Source organism: Microtus oregoni, unplaced genomic scaffold (genome assembly GCF_018167655.1).
Source record: "Microtus oregoni isolate MIOR12 unplaced genomic scaffold, Mior012 000031F_ref0000149, whole genome shotgun sequence".
NCBI lineage: Eukaryota > Metazoa > Chordata > Mammalia > Rodentia > Cricetidae > Microtus > Microtus oregoni.
In genome coordinates, this window is record NW_024543090.1 from 20,649,243 (window position 1) to 20,669,601 (window position 20,359).

Here is a 20,359-nt window from a genome sequence, read left to right on the forward strand (position 1 = left end):
TCCTGGTTGTCCTGGAACTTTATCTATAGGCCAGGCTGGCCTCAACTCAGAGATCCGATTGCCTCTGCCTGCTGAGCGCTGGGACTAAAGGTCCACCACCACCCTCCTGTCTTTTTAAGTGCCCAACAGGCCTGAGGAAAGCTTCTCACTCACCATGAGCAATGAAAAAAAAAAGCCTACTGTCTCTGCAAGCCCTAGGTGCTCTTATTGAGAAAGAACACTCATCCCTTCCCGGGCCCCATCTGTTTGAGTGCTGTGGGAAGCAAGGCCAAGGAGACCGTATGAAATTGCTCCAGGCCCTAGGTGCCTGGGACCACGGAAGAGGAGATAGGAGGCCTTCCTGGTCTTCTGAGAAGCCCAAGCAGTATCCACCAAGCCAAGTGATCCTGCCCACTTGGGTATCCTTTATTTGGCATATGTTGGGTCCTCAAGCAAGAGCAATCAGCCAGTGGACAGTGGACCCAGGAGGTGTGTTCTCTGAGAGGCCAGCACCCTCAGTGATCAGGTCCATTCAGGGATGCCTCTTCCTTCCTTCAGGTCGCAGCTCTGAAATACCACCTCAGCAGGAGGGCCGCCTCTGTGGGAAGGCTTTCTCTGGAAGGCCAAAGCGTAGACAGTGATTCTCCAGGTCGTTCAGTCAGGGCCTTTACCACAGTAACCCTACAGAAGGCCCCCATGCTAGAGTTCTCACACTTGCCCCCCCCCCCCCACCTCCAGCCTCCTGCGTCTTTCCTGAGGACTGTGTCCCTGTCTTTTCTCTTCCTCTACCTCAGAAACTCTTTTGTGCCCTGCCCCCAGGGGGGCCTCTGGTTGTCTTCGCCTTGCCTAGAGGGAAGGAAAGGAACTAAATGATCGTTCGAGTCTTGCAAATGCGTAGTCGAATGCAGCCCTTTACTTCCCAGGTCACTATTATCACGTTGCACACAGGAAGAAAGCAGGTGTAGAGTTCTGCTTAAGTTTCAAGCCCAGGACACACGGCCAGGTCTCGGTCATCTTCATGCACCAGACCCCAGGCCACTTCAGTTCTCGGCCTTTCTCGGTCCTCTTCAAATCAGAACCCGTCGTGACTTTAGAATACCATGCCCATCTTTTCTCCCTAGCCCTCCGGTTTTATCATCAGTTCCTACATCCTGTTTCTTTCCTTGAAGTCCCCCCAGCCAGTCCTCGAGGCCAATGCTAAATCATCATCTTCCTCTCTCCTCCCTTAGCCTCAGGCCTATTCTCTTGGGAATCCACTCTGACCCTGGGCGAAAACTCGAAGTACGCAGTTTCGCAGTTTCTCTACGGAGGAGTAGGGAAAAGTGCGCCGCGCTGCGGGGTGCTGCCTGCTGAGCGGGAATCCAGATCCTAACCGCTGGCACCCCTCGAGGGGAGGGGAGAGGGCGGAGGTGCTTCTGCGGCGGCATCTGTCCGAGGCGGGCGGGAAGCTGCTGCATTAAATTGTAAAATCGATTTATTGACCGGCAGGTGCGAGCAGCGGCAGATGGAGAGCAGCGCTGCCCGGGCGCATCTGCGGGGAGCGGCGGCATCGATCCTGCCCCCCCACCCCCGAAACCGTTCGTCCTGGGCCTTTCTGTCGGTTCACTCCTAAATGCAGGGCCAAGGTCCGAGAAACTGCGGCGCCTGAGTGGCTAGAATAGTTCAGTTCCCTTCCCTATCCCCTCCTGGCCTCAGGGCCCGAGCTGTGCCCCCATGGCTGGCAGGCTCTGCCAGCCCCACTGCCCCAGTTGGCACGCGGCAGGCCAGCCTGACGCGTGGCAGCGCCCTGCGGCAGATGAGGCACGCGCCGGCCTCATTTCAATGTGAATGGTTCGAATGAAGCAGCCATGTGGCAGCAACAGTTTGCAAATCTCCCCGCCTTCTGTGCAGCTCCCCGGCCGCGGCTCCCAGCACGTGGCCCCTTCTCCGCAGCGACCGCAGCAGGGTCTCTCAAGGCTTAAGTGCCCCGCCCCAGACAGGCCTGCTTCCCCGCCCCCAACCTGTCCTGCGGGTGCAGTAGCCCAGACCCCACCTCGCATCTACTCTGGTGCAGTGTGCCGGGTCCAGACCGCTGTCCCTTGGGAAGGGCAGCGGCTAAGAGGAGAGCTAACACCGCGTTGGAGGTCTCTGAGCTGAGCTGGTGACCCTAGGGAGCGCTCACAGGCAGGGGAAGGAGGCCCGAAACCTCACCCCAATAACCTGCGGCGGTTTGGAGACACAGCTGAAAGAAAACTTTAGCTATTTTTTTTTCCAGTTTCAGGGGTTGTTTCTGCATAACTGGAGAAACTGAGAAGTGGCGTGCACGGTGGCCAAGAGGAGGGAACAGGAAAAACAGAAAACTTCTAGGGAGAAAGGAGTTGGGAAACGTTGAGGATGCCATGGAGTTAAAGGAGCTGTGGACCCAAGAAAGGGCTGCAGTTTATGGGGACCCTGGTCTGTCTGGCTAAGGGACCTATGGAGTGTCTACATCAGGGTCAGAGTCAGCTGGCCCTGACTAGAGCAGGTTCACAGTGACCTGCTATCCTCCGGGTCGCCTATGGATACCCTCACAACCTTGCATACCTTTGAATAACCAGGACGGTTCTTTTGCTCATAATTAGGGAGTGGGAGAGAAGGGCTCCAGCTGTGTGATCTAGAGAAACATTCCCTACGCATTCATACCTAGCAATGTGGGTAAAGATTGATCCCAGCAGATGGGGACTCTAGCAGGGACCCAGGGATAAGAGCGGTACCCTGGCTAGATTTAAAAAAAAAAAAACCTCAGGAAGTCGGGTGGTGGTGGCGCTGGCCTTTAATCCCAGCACTCAGGAGGCAGAGGCAGGCGGATCTCTGTGAGTTTGAGGCCAGCCTGGACATCCAAGGCTACGCTGAGAAACCCCGTCTCGAAAAAATCAAAAGAAAAGAAACAAAAAGAAACCTCAGGAATATTGTCAATAGGTGTTCTGATGAAGAGGAAAATGTAACACTTTACTTTCTGGGTCACAAGTTCTCTAGGTGGATGGCTTACATTGTCCATTTCTGAGGAAAACGATGATCCTAACTTTGTTTGGTCCTTGACTATTTGCAAAATATTTTGGCTCATTAATATGTATGAGGGGGTAGAACACTTCCAAGAGTAATAGATAGCCTGGGTGGAAGCCGATGTCTCCCTTGGGAGTTAGGCAAGTGCCAGCGCCAGAGAGAGAGAGCACGTGTCAATGAACTAGGATTTGGGAATGAGACCTAGTAGAGCTGGTGGGGCTGCGTGCCAGCTCCAAGGAGAGAGCCAGAGCACCCTCTGACACCCTAGGCAGGTTTAGGGATACACAGAAGATGCATAGAGAGAGAGGATTTGAAAGTTCACTTGCCAGGACCGCCGGGAGGTACGCTCTGAGCTACCCCTCCCTCGGGCCTGGGACTCAGCTTGCCCATAACCTACATTAACTCGCTAGTGCAGCCTGGGCCCATCTGCCGGCCCCCGCCCCACCTCAGTTCCCCACGCCAACCCGCTCGCGCCAGATGGTGGCTGGGAGGGGTGGCCGTGCGTGGGGGACCCCGGAGCCTGTCTCCTCACCTCACTCCACCCCCACCACACGCTCAGAACCTCATGTTTTCCTCACCCCCCAACCTCCATTAACACCACCCAAGTCAAAAAATCAGACCATGTTCGTCATTGACAGCTGTTGGGCTCCTCTTCCCCTACCATGGCCTCCCTGGGGCTGGAGCCGCGTCCCCGCGCCCCCCCCACCTCGATCTTATCGTCCGACGACAGCCAGCCATCACCACGCGGGCGGGCTGACAGATGAAGCCACAGTGCCCCCACCGCCCTCAGTGTAGCCGAGAGAGAGTTCTCTAGCACCCCCGAGACTGGGAGAAGCCAGCCCTTCTCGAGCTGCGGCCTCCGGGGAGCAGGACGGGTTCTGGGAAAGCAGCTGCACGGTTTGCGTTCAGAGGCCACCCGGGAGAAGCGCGTGCGACGTGGGTGAAGCCGCCCGAAACTCAAACAACTTTGTGCGCCTCCAGTTCCACCCTACATCCTGCCCTATGCAGAGAGAACTCAGCCTGCTTGACCTCAGCCTCTCTCACCTAGCCTCTCTAGTGGCCCGAGGAAACTCCGGAGTTAGGAAAGTTCCTCCCTACTCCAGCGGAGCTAGGGGGACACCGGTGGTGGACAGAATAGGGGAAGGAGCCCAGGCGCGACCCAGGTGAGGTAGGCTCTGAGGGAGAGGCCAGAACTTCATTACCATACAGCTGAGGACGCACCCCCACCATTTCGAGAGCCACGCCCCCCACCTCCCTTTCGGACCACTAGTCCAGGCGCTAGCACGAGCCGGGGAGTAGTGGGGGTGGAGTACAGAAGAGAGAAGGCACGCGCTGGGCACGCCCCGCTGCTGAGAGTGACATGCCTGTCAGGTGCAAAGGAGACCAGAGTCTTAGACGCTTGGCCCTTTGCCTTGCTTGGAATGGCCACGGAAAGGTTAACGCGTCCGATGGCTTCCCTGCGGTGCTGGGGACGCGTGGTAGGGGGGTGCTCCTAGGCTGGAGGCCAGCGAGGCACGAGCTGCCTAATATCTGGGAAGGAAAGGGAGATCCAAGTCCCCTGGCGCTGGTTTTTGCTTTCCTGGTTTAAGTTCTTCCCACCTGCTGGAGGACTATAGGTAGCTAAAGCCTGGAGCAGATGCTCCGCCTACGGGGACCCCTTAGAATTTCCACCCTCAGGACCATCCGGGAACCACCTCACCTCCCGCCGCATCACTGGGCTACCCTCCTATCCTCTGGTGGCAAGGGTCTCAGCCTTTAACCAGCCGGTCTCTGAGGACTGCTCCCTGGGCACGCGCAGAGCTGGGAGCCCAGAGGTTGGAAGAGGGGCGGGGACCTGCGCCCTACTGGCTAGTTGACAGGGGGAGCGGCGGGGGCGGAGGCCCCCTCCGGTGGGTGCTGGGACTGTAGCCACTAGAGGCCTGGAGGGGAGGGGAGAGTGACCATGAGTCTGTCTGACTGACAGGCTGCGAAGAGGAGCCAATATATATAAGGCTCCGGAGCGAGCAGGTTTCAGTAGCGGCGCTGCTCGCCGGCCAGGATCCCGAGGCCAAGAGCCTCAACCGAAGCCGCTTGGGTGCAGTGTACCCCGGCACTAGCCCGCTTGAGGCCCTAGGATTAGTTCCAGGACACATACTTAGAGCGACCACCGCCCAGTCGCCTTCACCTGGATTACCTACGGAGGCATCAAGCCGCGGAGTTTTCGAGAAGGCGACAAGGGAGCAGAGTCCCGAAAGGAATCAGCTTTTCAGGAACTCGGCTGGCAGACGGACGTGCCGGGAGAGCGACATCCCTAACAAGCAGATTCAGAGTCCCCGGGTGGAGAGGACACCCCAAGGAATGACGCCTGCGTCCCGGAGCGCCTTTCACTGGGCGCTACTGCTGCTGGCGGTACTGTGGCCGCAGGTAACGTCCCGCGCCCTCTCCGCCCCCTCCCGCAGCGCTCCGGGCTTGCGTCCCGGCGCCCGCTGAACCTGACCGCTCTCCTCCTTCCTTCTTTCCGTCCCTGTGCAGCAGCGCGTCTTGGGCTCCGGCATCTTCCAGCTGCGGCTGCAGGAGTTCGCCAACGAGCGCGGTGTGCTGGCCAATGGGCGGCCCTGCGAGCCCGGTTGCCGGACTTTCTTCCGCATCTGCCTTAAGCACTTCCAGGCAACCTTCTCACCGGGCCCCTGCACCTTCGGCAGCGTCTCCACACCGGTATTGGGCATCAACTCTTTCGTCGTCAGGGACGAGAATAGCGGCGGTGGTCGCAACCCTCTTCAGCTGCCCTTCAATTTCACCTGGCCGGTAAGCTCAACCTGTGTCATTAGTTTCCCCATCAAACCTGAATGCACTGGGAGATCACCGAAGGCAAAAGAAGGGAGCACTCATAAACCAGAGCCTCTCTCCTAAGCGCCTCCCTGGAGAGCCCCTGGCCTCTGTCTCCTGCTCTCCCCCACCTCCATAGGTCCATCCCGGAGAGGGCTTTCACTAGTCTTTCTTCTTCCCAGTTTCTTGCCCTTCCTTCCACCCAGTTCTTGGGATACGAGTTTCATTACCAACACCCCATCGCTGCACCGCCCGCCCACCCCCAGCTCTCACTTACACTCCAGCATCCCACATCCCTCCCCTGCCTTCTCAACTCGCGCGCTGCACTGCGCGAACACCAGTTATGTTGACCCGAGCTCGGTAACTGTATCCCGCAATTAGATTAATTAAACAGGCTACTGCGAGGCACCCCCTCCTTTCCCGCCCTGCTCATATCGCTATCTCTCTGTCCCCCGCCCCCCTTTTGCTTCCCAGGGTACTTTCTCACTCAACATCCAAGCTTGGCACGCACCGGGAGACGACTTGCGGCCAGGTGAGTATCTCACTCCTCAGCCACAGGGGGGCGACATCACGCGGCGCCGAAAGAGTTAACCTGTTATAGGCGGGGGAAACGCGGGCTTGGGGGTGGGGGCCAGGACGCTTAGCTTGGCCGGAGCTGCGCCCCGCGCTGGACGCTCGGATTCCGCTTGCTGCCTGGACTCAGAGCACAATTGCGTTTCCTGCGGGTTATTTTTGGCGTGGGAACGCGGGGAGCACGGCGGTGAGAAAGGCCGAGGCTGCCAGCGCCGCTGACGGGCCCCTTCCTGTATTTTACACCTTTTGCGAATTCCGCTCCTTTGGAAAGGGAATAATGGCTTTGGGATGTTGTTCTGACACAGAGGAAAAGGATATTTCACCAGCACAACAATTCTCACTTTGAAAAGGAAAAAAAATGACCTACCTCTGGAGCAGAACCCCTGAAACTGCACCAAAGAACCCCTTATTCCCAAATCTCGAATCAGAAAGCTTCCCCCTTTTAATTTTTTTTTTTCCATTTTGACCCCTTTTCCTCTTTCCCCTCCGTATCTGCCTCCACAACCCTGGGATATCTTAACATCCGTCTATTGTACCCTTTTTGAATGCTATCAAGCCCCCTGCACATGCACACACCCAGGGAAGCTAAGTAGCAAGACTGTGGGACCCTCTGTCCTGTGTTTGCTGGCAGGTGGGGTTATCGGGATAACTGGTCCGGTTGTTAAGGACCTCCACAGTCTTTCTCTGACCCGATGTTCTCCCTGCAGAGGTTTTACCAGTCGACGCACTTATCAGTCAAATCACCATCCAAGGCTCCCTTGCTGTGGGTCAGAATTGGCTACCAGATGAGCAAAACGACACCCTCACAAGACTGCGCTACTCTTACCGGGTCATCTGCAGTGACAACTACTATGGGGATAACTGTTCCCGCCTGTGCAAGAAGCGCAATGACCTCTTCGGACACTACGTGTGCCAGCCAGATGGCAGCCTGTCCTGCCTGCCTGGTTGGACTGGGAAATACTGCGATCAGCGTAAGCAGCCAGGCTCCCACCGGGATGGAAGGGAAGAGATTTCCCCCAAGAAAGTATTATATAGTTGTCTCAGCTTCCCCTCAGAGTGGGTCTATGCTGCCTCCCAGCTGGGCCTCAAGTCTACCTGGGGATGCTGTAACCTGGGACTCAGAGGCTCTTCCTCAGCTGGTATAAGCCCACAAGGATCCCTGTTATTCATTTCATCCAGCATGCTTCTCTCCCACCCCCTTGTCCCTGGTTCTCTTTAAGATAACCATGGCTCCTCTTGGAGGCCAATAGTAGGAAGTGAGCTCAGGAGAGCAGGACGGGAGATAGAGGCTTTGGTACCAGTACCTCATCCAGCCCTGTTTCCTTTTTTTTAGCTATCTGTCTTTCTGGCTGTCATGAACAGAATGGCTATTGCAGCAAGCCAGCAGAGTGCCTGTAAGTTGGGGACAGGAAGCGGGATGGGGGACTCTTCCTTGTAAGCAGACCTCCCACCTTACAATCAGCTTCTCTTCTGCCTTATAGCTGCCGGCCAGGATGGCAGGGCCGCCTATGCAATGAATGTATCCCCCACAATGGCTGTCGTCATGGCACCTGCAGCATCCCCTGGCAGTGTACCTGCAATGAGGGCTGGGGAGGTCTGTTCTGCGACCAAGGTGAGTGAGGGAAGGAGAGATGGGGTGGCAGGGCCTGAAACTAGAGATAGTAACTGGGTTCTCTTCCTTGGTGATGGCTGACTAGCTTTCCTATTACTGGTCAAGGATCTTAGGACTTGTATATGTGCACATGTGTGGTGCTGGGGATGGAACTCAGGGTACCACAGTACTACCTGTGAGCTACACCCGAGCTCCATCTTGGGACTTTTAAAGACTCTTTTCAACTCCCCTAGAATGGGATGGTGGGACATTCTTCTCCAGGTACATAAGACTAAAGAGGCCCAAGGGGTAACAGCTTGGGAGCCTGGAGCTCATGCTCATAAAGTCTAGCAAGACCAAAGAGAAAGGGAGGCCGAGCTCTGTTCCTCTTTCTGCCTTTAGTTACCTATTAACCCTCTGAGTGTTTGCTCACCTTCCAAGGCTGTTTGAGCAGCTCTCCCCTAAACAGCTGTCTGGTGGGGTGTGCCTACTGGCTGCCCTGGGCTGTGGCCAACCTGGGCCTCTGGGTGGAGGGAACATCTAACTGACTTTTTTAGTGTGGGCACAGCCACCTGCCTTTCTCCAGCCACACTTGCCAGGCAGCTGCCTGGGCTCACGCAGTCTCTACCTGGTATTTGAGGGTTGCTACTCCTCTGCCTACACAGGAGTCTATGAGCCCCAGCCTTGAGAGAGGGAACCTTTTCTTCTGCATCCCTGTACCCAGCTGCATCCTCCCGTTTTCAGGGTCAAGCACTGTGCCTGCTGCCATGGAAACACTGCACAGGCCCGGAGAGGATGGGGAGGGGGTTTGCCATGCTGGAAAAAGCTTGCCTATGCCCTGACTTTTTGCCAGCATGGAATCCAGTCCTTGTATGTTCTTATTCTCTCTCTCTCTCTCTCTCTCTCTCTCTCTCTCTCTCTCTCTCATTCTGTCCCCAGCACACCCACACCCACACAGCTGGTCCCTTGCTTTCCTCCTTTCTGCCATACACATTTGCTCCCAGGCAATCCAGTCATATACTCAGTGTATGCAAACACAACCCTACAGCCCCCTCTGTTTGTTTTGTCTGGCTCTCCTTCCTTGCCCTTCTCCAATAAGAAAACAAATAGCTATCATTCAAAACACACATTTAACACGTCCTTTAGAAAATGCCCGGTCCAGTCTGTGGTGATTCTCATCTCCCTACTACTCTTTCCACGTGCTGAAATTTCACTCCTTCACATAGGTCCTTTTTGCTTGCACCTCCTTCATGAAGCCTTTTGTGACTTCCTCATTGGCTGGGGCCTTAGCTTCACCTCCTTCTCCTCTTCATCCTGCCCTGATGGGCAGCGTTTGTGAGCTTACCACAGCAGAACCCTGACCAGTTGTGCTTTGCTTATGTGTGGTTTAAGGTACTTCAACACTCAGATTTCACCGACAGAGGAAGGAGGGATGCATGGGCCTGGGAAACTTTGAGTTGAAGCTTCTTTGGGCCAAGCACAGGGTGACTTCGCTTGTAGGTGGGAGGCTACATGGTCCCACTCAGCTGGTTGCTTCCTGCCTCCACAGATCTCAATTACTGCACCCACCACTCCCCATGCAAGAATGGAGCCACGTGTTCCAACAGCGGACAGCGGAGTTACACCTGCACCTGCCGCCCGGGCTACACTGGTGTGGACTGCGAGCTGGAACTCAGCAAGTGTGACAGCAACCCCTGTCGGAATGGCGGCAGCTGTAAGGTGAGACGCAAGCCAGCAGCACAGGGAGGCAGAGGTCTAACCAGGTAGCATCCAGACATGCGTATCTCCATGGATACCCTCCTGGAGAGGCACTATGGGCAAGCAGAGGCTAGCTGCCGACCTCCTCTATCCTTACCTCATCCCCAGGATCTGACTTTAGCCTGTTTATGATCTCTCTCCAGGACCAGGAGGATGGCTACCACTGCCTGTGTCCTCCAGGCTACTATGGTCAGCACTGTGAACATAGTACCCTGACCTGTGCTGACTCACCTTGCTTCAATGGGGGCTCTTGCCGGGAGCGCAACCAGGGGGCCAGTTATGCCTGTGAGTGCCCCCCTAATTTCACTGGCTCCAACTGCGAGAAGAAAGTGGACAGGTGCACCAGCAGCCCATGCGCCAATGGTGAGTCCTTCCCGTCAACCTTCCTAACCCGCTGAAATGGCCCTGGGGCCAGATCGCCTGAGAGAGAGAGAGAGAGAGAGAGAGAGAGAGAGAGAGACCTGTCTTCTCCTCTGGGCAAACTCACCAACTCCCATTTGCTGTGGAGGGTGGACAGCTTGCATAATTGGGGGTGGCGCTTTGGAGGAGAACCAGGTGACAGGTAGTACCCCATCCTATATGGATGAGCCCGGATCTGATGAGGGTTGACAAGAGACCCTCCTCAGGAAGCTGTGAATTAGAAAGAAGGATGCTGGAGGCTTCACACCCCTTCTCAGGGGAGGCCAGTAGGTGCTTGGAGCTCTGTGCCTTGAGGCCTCTTCCCCACGCTCCCTTAGAATGAGTGGGGCACAAAATATCTAGACTATCCAGCACTTTTGGATACACAAAACCCGCTGGTAATCTTATGTATTTGGTCAACAGGTGACTGTCTATAAGGCAGGCAGGCAGTTGTTAGGGAGCTGCTGAGGGCCTGGGGGTGGCAATGTCCTCACTTAGCTCCCTCATCCTGGAGGGGAAGGTGTAACTAAACGCCTTTGGTGTGGCTGTGACGGTGGAATTAAGTGGTAATTGCACCTACATGAGTGCTTCTCTGGAGTCTGTGCTTGCCTCGGTCTTCGCTACCTGAGCCTCAGAGCTACCTGGGAACTTTAACAGGTGGAGAAACTGAGGCTAAGGGATCGGGGGTCAGATCCTCTGCTAGAGAGAGCAAAGCAAGCGTATGTGTTGTACCCTCAAATTTTGTAAGATGCCAGTGACTTATACAATGGCCCACGGAGGCATGGAGAACCAGGGTCAACCCAACTCCAGGACGTCAGAGTCTTGATACAGTTCCTTTCGTAGAGGGCTCTGTCCATGCAGGCTGAACACAGCGGGTAGAAGGGCCAAGCTCATGGGTTAGGCCCCATGCCCTTCACCTGGGAATTTGTAGGCTATTGCTGACTTGGGTCCTATGTCCTTACAGGGGGCCAGTGCCTAAACAGAGGTCCAAGCCGTACCTGCCGCTGCCGTCCTGGGTTCACGGGCACCCACTGTGAACTCCACATCAGTGACTGTGCCCGAAGCCCCTGTGCCCACGGGGGCACGTGCCACGATCTGGAGAATGGGCCGGTGTGCACCTGCCCCGCTGGCTATTCTGGCAGGCGCTGTGAGGTGCGGATAGCCAGCGATGCCTGTGCCTCAGGGCCCTGTTTCAATGGGGCCACCTGCTACGCGGGCCTCTCAGACAACGTCGTCTGCAACTGTCCTTATGGCTTTGTGGGCAGCCGCTGCGAGTTTCCCGTGGGCTTGCCACCCAGCTTCCCCTGGGTCGCTGTCTCCCTGGGCGTGGGGCTGGTGGTACTGCTGGTGTTGCTGGGCATGGTGGCGGTAGCCGTGCGGCAGCTGCGACTTCGGCGGCCTGACGATGGCAGCAGGGAGGCCATGAACAACTTGTCAGACTTCCAGAAGGACAACCTAATCCCGGCTGCCCAGCTCAAGAACACAAACCAGAAGAAGGAGTTGGAAGTGGACTGTGGCCTGGACAAGTCCAACTGTGGCAAACTGCAGAACCATACATTGGACTACAATCTGGCTCCAGGACCCCTGGGGCGGGGGACCATGCCTGGGAAGTATCTCCACAGTGACAAGAGCTTAGGGGAGAAGGTGCCACTTCGGTTACACAGGTGAGCCATACTTGAAAGCCCAGGGCTTTGTTGTGTGTGGATGGTTACATATTTTGACGGGATCTCCCAGGCTGAGTGGCAACAGACCCTGGCTGCTTTTCAACCAGTAGGGGCTATGGTACTGACTGCAAGATACTCTAATTGCATTTCCATAGGGAGCCAGGCTCAGTGGCACACACTTGTAGCCCTAGCTACTTAGGCTGAGACAGGAGGATGGCAAGTTTGATGCCAATCTGGGCAACATAGCAGATCGTGTCTCAAAGACAAAATGAAATGGCTCAGAGGGTTACAGGCACCTGCTGCCGGGACTGATGGCCCGAGCTTGATCTTCAGTCCCCACATGTTAGAGGGAGGTCACAGACTGCTGCAAGCTGTCCTCTGACTTCCACAGTGTGCAGTGGCATGCGCACATTCACACGCATGTACACACACACACACACACACACACACACAAGTGTAACACTTTCTTTTAGACAGTTTCTCTTTGTAACCTTAACTGTCCTGGAACAGTTCACTCTGTAGACCAGGCTGGTCTCAAACTCAGAGATCCACCTGCCTCTGCCTCCTGCTGGGATTAGAGGCGTGCAGCACCACCGCCCGGCTTCTTCTAAGGATCTCTTACTAGGGAAGCCCCTCCTGGTCATTCATCCATTCTTCACTCCTGAATACCAACTGTCCACAGTACATCTCTTAGGCCCGCCATCTTTCCACAGTACGGCTTGTCTCTAGCGGCAATACTGCCCTTTTCTAGGTCTGAGACCGCTGGTTTGGTTGAGTCCTTCTCAGGGGCCTGTTTTAAGTACCTGCCCCCGAAGGCCAGCATTGAGCACTCCCCGCCCACAGCATTCTGGACCACTGCAGCACACACCCCTTAACTCTCTGGGATGGAGATCAGCACCTCTCCAGTTCCCCCCCTCATTCTTACCCGCCTGTCTTATGTTCCTTCAGTGAAAAGCCGGAGTGTCGAATATCAGCGCTCTGCTCCCCCAGGGACTCCATCTACCAGTCAGTGTGTTTGATATCAGAAGAGAGGAACGAATGTGTCATTGCCACAGAGGTGAGTTCTGGGCTGGCCCTCCCGGTCAGCACATCCCCTCCTGCTCACCAGCAGCCTCATTCCTGAAGGGGTGGGGCAGAGGTCTCTTCCTTGGTGTTTAGTGGCTCCTGGGTCCCCTGCTGGCCTCATGGCCACGGAGGGTGTGAAACAGGAACCAGGTGGTATGCCTGACTTGGCAGCTGCACCAATGAAAGGGACAAAGTTAAGGAGACAGGGGGACTTCGGGTAGAGCCAGGAAGGACAGCTATGGTACTGGCTACCTTTCAGGCACTAGCTCCCAGTTGCCTTTGCGTGGAAACAGTTGCTATGATGGCCCACTCCTCACCACTGGCTTCCTCCATTGTACCTCCCTCCACATTAGTACAAACTCCCAGACACTTGTATGTCTTAGGGCGGAAGACTGAGGAGAATGTCCCTCCCAGAAAGGCCCAGAGCATCCCCAGAGACAGTGCCTATCCCCAAGATAACCATCTTTCCGTTTTGTGAATGCTCCCCAGGTATAAGGCACGAGCCCACCCAGACACCCAGCTTTGGCTCCGCAGCTGGGCCTTCCTTCTGCATTTGTTTACATTGCACCCCGGATGGGACATCTTTAGTATGCACAGTGCTGCTCTGAGGAGGAGGAGGAGGAGGAGATGGCATGAACTGGACAGACTGTGAACCTGCCAAGAGTTGCACCACCTCTGCACGCCTTCAGGAGTCTGCCTGGCCTCAGACGGGCAGCCCCACCAACAAGGGAAGAGCCAAGGAGCTGGAGGAACACCTGTTGAGCTGACATCTAAGGTGCCACTTGGACTTGCTCTGCCAGCAGCGGCCATCACGGGGCTCTTGACTGTTCTTCAGAGAGTAGCAGTGGCCCCAGGAGGTCTTGGAGCTGCTGTGGCTCCCATGGGCATCTGTGTTTCCAAAGTGCCTTTGCCCAGGCTCCGTCATGACAGCTGGGCCCAAATGAGAGAGGAGAGAAGAGGTTTGCAAGGGACGGGCCTCCTGTAGGCCTGAAAGCTGTGCTGTTTGGCTTTTGGCGGAGCTACCCTGCAGGCGAGGTAGAGAAGTGGTTCTTGCCTCCAACCACATCGTGTGGGGTGCCACTTAGCCTAGACCCTCTAGGCAAAAGGTGGTAGATCACCTCTCACTGGTCCTGGTGCCTTGGGGCTTATGTGAACAGATGGGCTTTGGGCCTGCCCCTTTGCCAGCTAGGGTTTCAGCCCCAAGTGGGGCGCTCAGGGCCTTTATGCTAAAATTCCAATGAGGGAGGTTATGGGTGCTGCTGTGGCCTAGGCCCCTTCCTCTCTCATGCCCATTTCTGTGCCCTTGAGCCTGGGCTCTATCAGTGCCCACTGCTGCCCCAGACCACCCTTGAAGCCGATCTTCAGAAATCAATAATATGAGGTGTTTTGTTTTTTTTTGTAGTTTATTTTGGAATCTAGTATTTTGATAATTTAAGAATCAGAAGCACTGACCTTTCTACATTTTATAACATTATTTTGTATATAATGTGTATTTATAATATGGAACAGATGTGTACAGGAATTTATTACTTCTTGTGTCCTGTCTTTGTAATGGGAGAATGGGAATCCTCTCTTCTCCCTGCCTTCCTACCCCAAATATTTGAGAGTCCCTTCTCTTCTTGCTGGAACCCGGAGGGCCTCTGCATGCTGGGGTTTGGCATGTTATGTGGAAGGCCTGTGTCTCAGTCGGGTCTTTGGGGAGCCTACCCTCATCCATCTCATCCCCAGGCCAACCTTCTACGCCTGGTGGCTTTGAGAGAAGATGCCACTACCCCACTTTATGCTGCTACTAATCCAGTCCATGAGGCTATATTTCCCCTGCCTGGAAACTCTCTTCCCTTTCCCCAAGCCGGAGAGAAGGAGCATGGGAGCTTGATTTTCTCCTATTGAGGAGGATTCTCTCATTACTTATTCAAAAGGACTCTCTTATTAGATCATGGGCTAGGTCCCCGCTGGGCACTTCCTCCTGCTGGCATCTGCTGTTTTCTCAGTACGATTGAGGGATTGATCTGGCATGGGATGGGGAGGGAATTTGCCCTGGGTTTGTCTTTCTGGCAGCTGGACAGAGCTGAAGGGATGGATGAGGCTGCAAGGAGTGGGGGTCAGAGCTCTCCTCAGGCTGAGACACTAATAAGGGAATTTCCAACCTACTCCATGCCCAGCTTCCTCTAAGGCACAGGATAGTCCCTAGGGTGCCAATCCCCTCTCTGCAGCCACAAACATACCCCATGATGAGCAAATGATGGAAAAAAAAAAAACCAAAACAACCCCCAGATGAGGGAAAAGCTGCTCGGATGCCCAGCTCTCAGCCTCTTCACAGTAAAGCAAAACAGACCCAACAGACGCCTTCCTAGTGGAATCCAAACTTGCCCCACCCCCAACTCCAGCATGGTGACCCAAGATCTGGGCGCTTATTTGAACGCCAGGAGCATGCACATGTCCCATGGCTTGGCCATCATTCTCTGTTGCTCTACTGCACACACAGGGTATCAAACAGGAAGACATTCAGGGAATGGTTCCCACAGCCTGAGCCGACAGCAGGGGGAAGAACAACACGACCTCACTCTTCCTGCCCAAAATGAAACAGGAAAGCGGCTCCTAGGCTCTGGGGGGCGGGGGAAGCTGGGCTGGAACAGAAGGCAAGATGACGAGGCTCCCATGTGGGGGACAGGTAGGACACCCGCAAGCCTGCACGTCCACACTGCCAGGCTGGGCTACATTACCAGATGGTCAGAGAAGAGCCCTGGAGGGGTCCTGGTTGCTGGATCAACCCATTTATTACCTCTGAAATCCTAGTCAGGGAGCTGAGAGCACCCAGCGTGTCGCCCTGACTTCCTGACGCGAGTGGGAACCCATGCAAGGATTTGATGTGGTATGCTCGTGGGTGCTCCAGCCTGAAGCCCATGCCGGGCCCTCTCCCTAACAACTCAAAAGTGGGTTCCAGTTCTCACTTGGAGTGTAAACAAATTACAATCCTTCTCTCCCAGGATTTTCTGACAGTCTCTCCATAAGGGGCCAGCCCCTCTCCAGAGGCAAGGTATTTAAGGCTCTCTTGATCACTCAAGTGTCCAGGAGACTTGGCATTCAAACAAGATTAGCCTATAGCTCAGACTCGCTGTGAAGAACTCTCAGTGGCCTTGCAAATGCTCATCTTCGTATATTTTTAAAGAGAATTCAGAGTTTAGAAGTTCCTCAGCAGACTGTCCTGTCTAAAGAATTAGTCTGACCTCCTGGTGACCTTCGGCCCTGAGGACAGCTGCTTTTCCAGAGCTTGTTGGCTGGTGACCACCTGGAGATCCTTGAGCTGTGGGTTGGGAGGGGCCATGAAGAAGGCAGTGGTGCCTTCCTCGGCTTGCGCAGGGAAGGCCACAGTGAACCCAGTCCGAGGGCAGATGAGGGTACAGAGGCTCCTACCCACTTCCACTCAGGCTAGTCGAGGCCACAGGACTCAACAAGTACAGTGTGACACCTCTGCCAGGGGCCCTACCGAGAGAGCCCTCCGTGAGCTCTTTCCCCTCCGTCTGTGTTGTCACCCGTGGGTCTACACCATCTGTGGGCCCAGCCCTCCGCCCCGTGTGACCTGCTGCATTCCGGGAAGGAGATGGAAGTGATTCACTCAGGGAACTGTGACTGTCTCTTCCCAGGAAGGGGATGCTCCTGGGAGGTCCCAGCGGCCTTTCCCCAGGGGAGCCGCGCCCACTGCCTCTCGCTCCCAGGGTGTCCCGGGTCGGGTCTGTCGGGCAACGGAAGAGTCAGGTGCGCCCGGCCGCCTGTCGGGGTCAGCCCTCCACCTGTCGCCACCGCCGGGCGCCCCGGAGCTCTGCGGCTCCCCGCCCTCTGCTCTTTGTTACAGCCCGACTTCCTGTTTGTGGTCGCCGACCCGGGCTCACTTCCCGGGCCGGGAAGCCGCCGAAGGCCGCGAGTTTCTCGGAGACACTCCCACTGAGTCCCGCCTCCTGCCTCCTCCGTATCAGCTCCCCCTCCCCACCCCCACATCGCCCGGGAACCCGCGCGGGACGGGAGCCGCGGGAAGCGGGGCTCTCCAGCGGGCGTCACGGCTGGACCGCCGGGTGGCCACGGGACACTAGAGGGCGCTGCGCGGCCGCCCAGGCTGCTGTCCCGCTGGAGGCTCCTGGGGCCGCCCCGGGACAAAGCGGGGATCCGGTCCAGGAATCTTGAATCTGTTTGCGCCTCTGTTTGGATCTTAAACTGAGAGTGCGATGCTTTCTCCCAGGTATTGTCCCGGTGTTCAGAGGAACAAGGCCCCTTCACCAGCTAAAGCCAACTCTGACACCCACCACCATCTTCCAGCCACCTCCTGCAGGTGCTCATTCTGACCTAAATGGAAAGGAGCAGTAGAGCTAGTGATTAAAACTAAACTCCTTTCCAATGCCATCCCTCACTGTCAAGTGATCTGGGACATCCATTTCTTCAACACTCTTTGAGCCCCTATATTATTATAGGCCAGACATTGATTGCAAAGCACAGTGACTTATCTGAAGAGACTAATCAATCTGGAGAGGCTAACCATTTGGGTTTGTTTGTTGGCATGGCTTTGTTTTCATTTTCGTTTTGTTTTTGAGACAGGGATTTAGCTTAGGTTGGCCTTGAGTTTCTTTTTTTATTATTTATTTAACTTTATTTTACATGCAACGGTGTGAATTGTCAGATCACCCAGAAACTGGATTTACAATCACTTATGAGCTGCCATGAGGGTGCTGAGAATTGAACCCACTTCCTCTGGAAGAGCCACCGAGCCATCGCTCCAGGCCCTTAATTTCAAAATGTATTTATGTTTCTCTGGGTGTGCCTGTGTTTGTGTGTGTATGTGTCTATAGTGTGGCTTTTGAATTCACCAAGATGAAAGCATTCAAGAGGACTGGCTCCATATCTGGCAGAGGCAGGCAGATCGCTGGGAGTTGGCCTTGAATCTTTTCTTTTTTTTTAATGATAAACTGATTGGCCCATTAGCTCAGGCTTCTTATTAACTCTGATAACTTATATTAACCCATTATTCTTATCTATGTTAGCCACCTGGCTCGGTACCTTTTTCAGTGGGGCAATCACATCTTTCTTCTTCTGTGGTTGGGACAGGACTGGGGAGGAATGGGCTTCCTCCTTCCCAGAATTCTGGCCTTGAATTTCTTAAGTCAGCAAAGATGGCCTTGTCTTGGGGTCAGGTCAGTTGAAGCCACTTGTAATAGTGAGCTACAGTGGTTACAGTTGCAAGCTGCAGTATTGTCCCACAAAGGACAAGAAAGGAAGCCTGGAGACTCCAGAGCTGAACGCTTGGACCAACACCATGAATCAGAAAGGAGGAAAAGCTGGGTACAGTCATGAACATCTTTAACCGCAGCATTAGGAACAAAGGATGACTGAGTTCTAGGCCAGTATGGTCTACATAGCAAGTTCCAGGACAGCCTGCGCTACAGAGACCTGGTCTCAGACACTCAGTCAATAAAGAGAGAGATGCAGAGACAGAGTCAGAGAAAATCCTGAGAAGTTTCTAGAGAGGACACTGCTCGAGCGTCAGTGGCCACGAGCTTTTTGTTTGTTACCGAACCAAGAGAACAATAGGGAATGACTTTTCCTCTGCTCCTGCACCAGATGCCATATTTCTTTCCTGGCACTGGAGTTCTGCCATGAAATAGTATAGTTGTGGAACTGTCTTTGATTCATGAAGCACCTGTGGGCAGAGGCTTTGATCCGCGGAGCAACTGTGATGGCATCGGCATTTTCGGATTGTTGGTGCCAGGGTAACCTCCTGACTCACACTATTCCTGTCTCGATCCCTCCTTAGGACAGGTGACCCTAAATGACTTTGGGAGGGGTATGGAATACAGACAGCAGTTAGGCCCCCATTGAAAGGCCTGTCAGTGGCCCATAGTGGCAGTTAGCTGAAAGTTCCATCTCAGGTTGTAGGATGACATATGGGTCCCAATCAAGAATACACAAATAAGACACACTGTGAACAAATAAAACAATAAATCAAAATCAATAATACAATATGATAGCTGATGGAAAGGACCTAATTCAGTGCTCTCTTTCTTCTAGGTCTGACTTGCCCGGGACCTTGAGCTGTGTTGTTATCCTTTAAAAACCCTCTCTTTTCTGTTTTGTTTTCTGAAACAGGGTTTCTCTGTGTATCCCCTGCTGTCCCAGAACTCACTATATAGACCAGGCTGGCCTTGAACTCACAGAGATCCGCCTCTCTTTACCTCCTAAGTGCTAAGATTAAAGTGCAGCCCCAAAAACCTTTATAACAACCAGGCAGTGGGAGGCGGAGGTGGAGGCAGGGGGGTGAGTTTCCAGGAGTTCCAGGACAGGTTCCAAAGGTACACAGAGAAACCACATCTCAAAAAACCAAAATAAATAAATGAATAAACAAAGCAAAACTGTTATCTTTGGGTTTTGATAGTTGTTTGTTTCCCTCCCCTCTAGTCCACAGTGTTTACTCAGAAGCGACAGGTCTCATTAATAAGATTGCAAGGGTCACCTGCCTGCCATGGGAGAACATCGAAGGCTTTTGCTTGTCTGTTTTGGTTTTCTGTGTATGGGTGTTATTACCTGCGTGTATGCCTGTGAGCTACCTGTGGGCCTGGTGCTTGCAGAGGTCAGAAGAGGGTGTCAAATCCCTGGGGACAGGAGTTGCTGATGGTCGTGAGTGGTCACAGTAGTCATGTGGGTGCTGGAAGACAAACTCCTGTTCTCTGAAAACCAAGCCAGTGCTCTCAACCACAGAGCCATCTCTCCAGCCTCCAGCATCTACGTCAGTCTATGAATAAAAGCTCTGCTGTTTAGTTTCGGTGGCCTGGAGGCGCAAGAAAACTGTGGGACTTGGGAACTGGAACTAAGTGTAGCCAGACTAGGAATTGTGACGATAACCCCAGTGGCCATGGGTGGATCCACAGAAGAACTTGGGGAAGCAGTGCTTTGAGCATGTGCAGAGTGGCATCTCCTAGTAGAGGGTACTTGTTTTAGGAAGACTCCTGAGTTAGAAAAGCCTTCTGAGCTGGGCGGTGGTGGCGCACTCCTCTAATCCCAGCACTTGGGAGGCAGAGGCAGGTGAATCTCTGTGAGTTCAAGACTAGCCTGGTCTACAAGAGCTAGTTCCAGGATAGTTAGGGCTGTTCCACAGAGAAACCCTGTCTTGAAAAAACCAAAGAAGAAAAAAAAAAAGAAAAGAAAAAGAAAAGCCTTCTGATGGATGAAAGTTTGAACCTTAAAGGTCTGTGTATCAGGGAAGGACTTTGCTATGCTATTTCAACCCTGCCAGAGAACAGACAGTATTAGGCAAATAAAAAGAACTTGTCCCTCTTAAGCTAACACCGGTAGCAGAGCCATACCTGAATCCAAATAAATGTTCCTCTGGAGGGTATCCACACCTGAAGAGTCCAGAGGGATCCCTGAGACCCCGGGGAATCACAGCTGAAGGTCTGCACTGGGAAATAATCATCTACATTAGATAGAGAGAGGCTTATCTCAGGTTGAGTGGTTATGAGGT

At 54.3% G+C, this 20,359-nt stretch overlaps 1 protein-coding gene across 1 annotated transcript; it reads left to right on the forward strand.

The window, feature by feature from the left end:
• Window positions 1-5,026: 5,026 nt before the first annotated feature.
• On the forward strand, window positions 5,027-14,375 carry Dll4 (delta like canonical Notch ligand 4). Its single transcript, XM_041679306.1, has 11 exons — window positions 5,027-5,403; window positions 5,512-5,784; window positions 6,280-6,337; window positions 7,086-7,349; window positions 7,712-7,772; window positions 7,860-7,990; window positions 9,519-9,688; window positions 9,871-10,090; window positions 11,091-11,790; window positions 12,739-12,847; window positions 13,345-14,375. Exons 1-11 carry the CDS (start codon window positions 5,338-5,340, stop codon window positions 13,348-13,350), a joined length of 2,058 nt encoding a protein of 685 aa, XP_041535240.1. The 5' UTR covers window positions 5,027-5,337; the 3' UTR covers window positions 13,351-14,375.
• The last annotated feature ends 5,984 nt before the right edge of the window (window positions 14,376-20,359 follow it).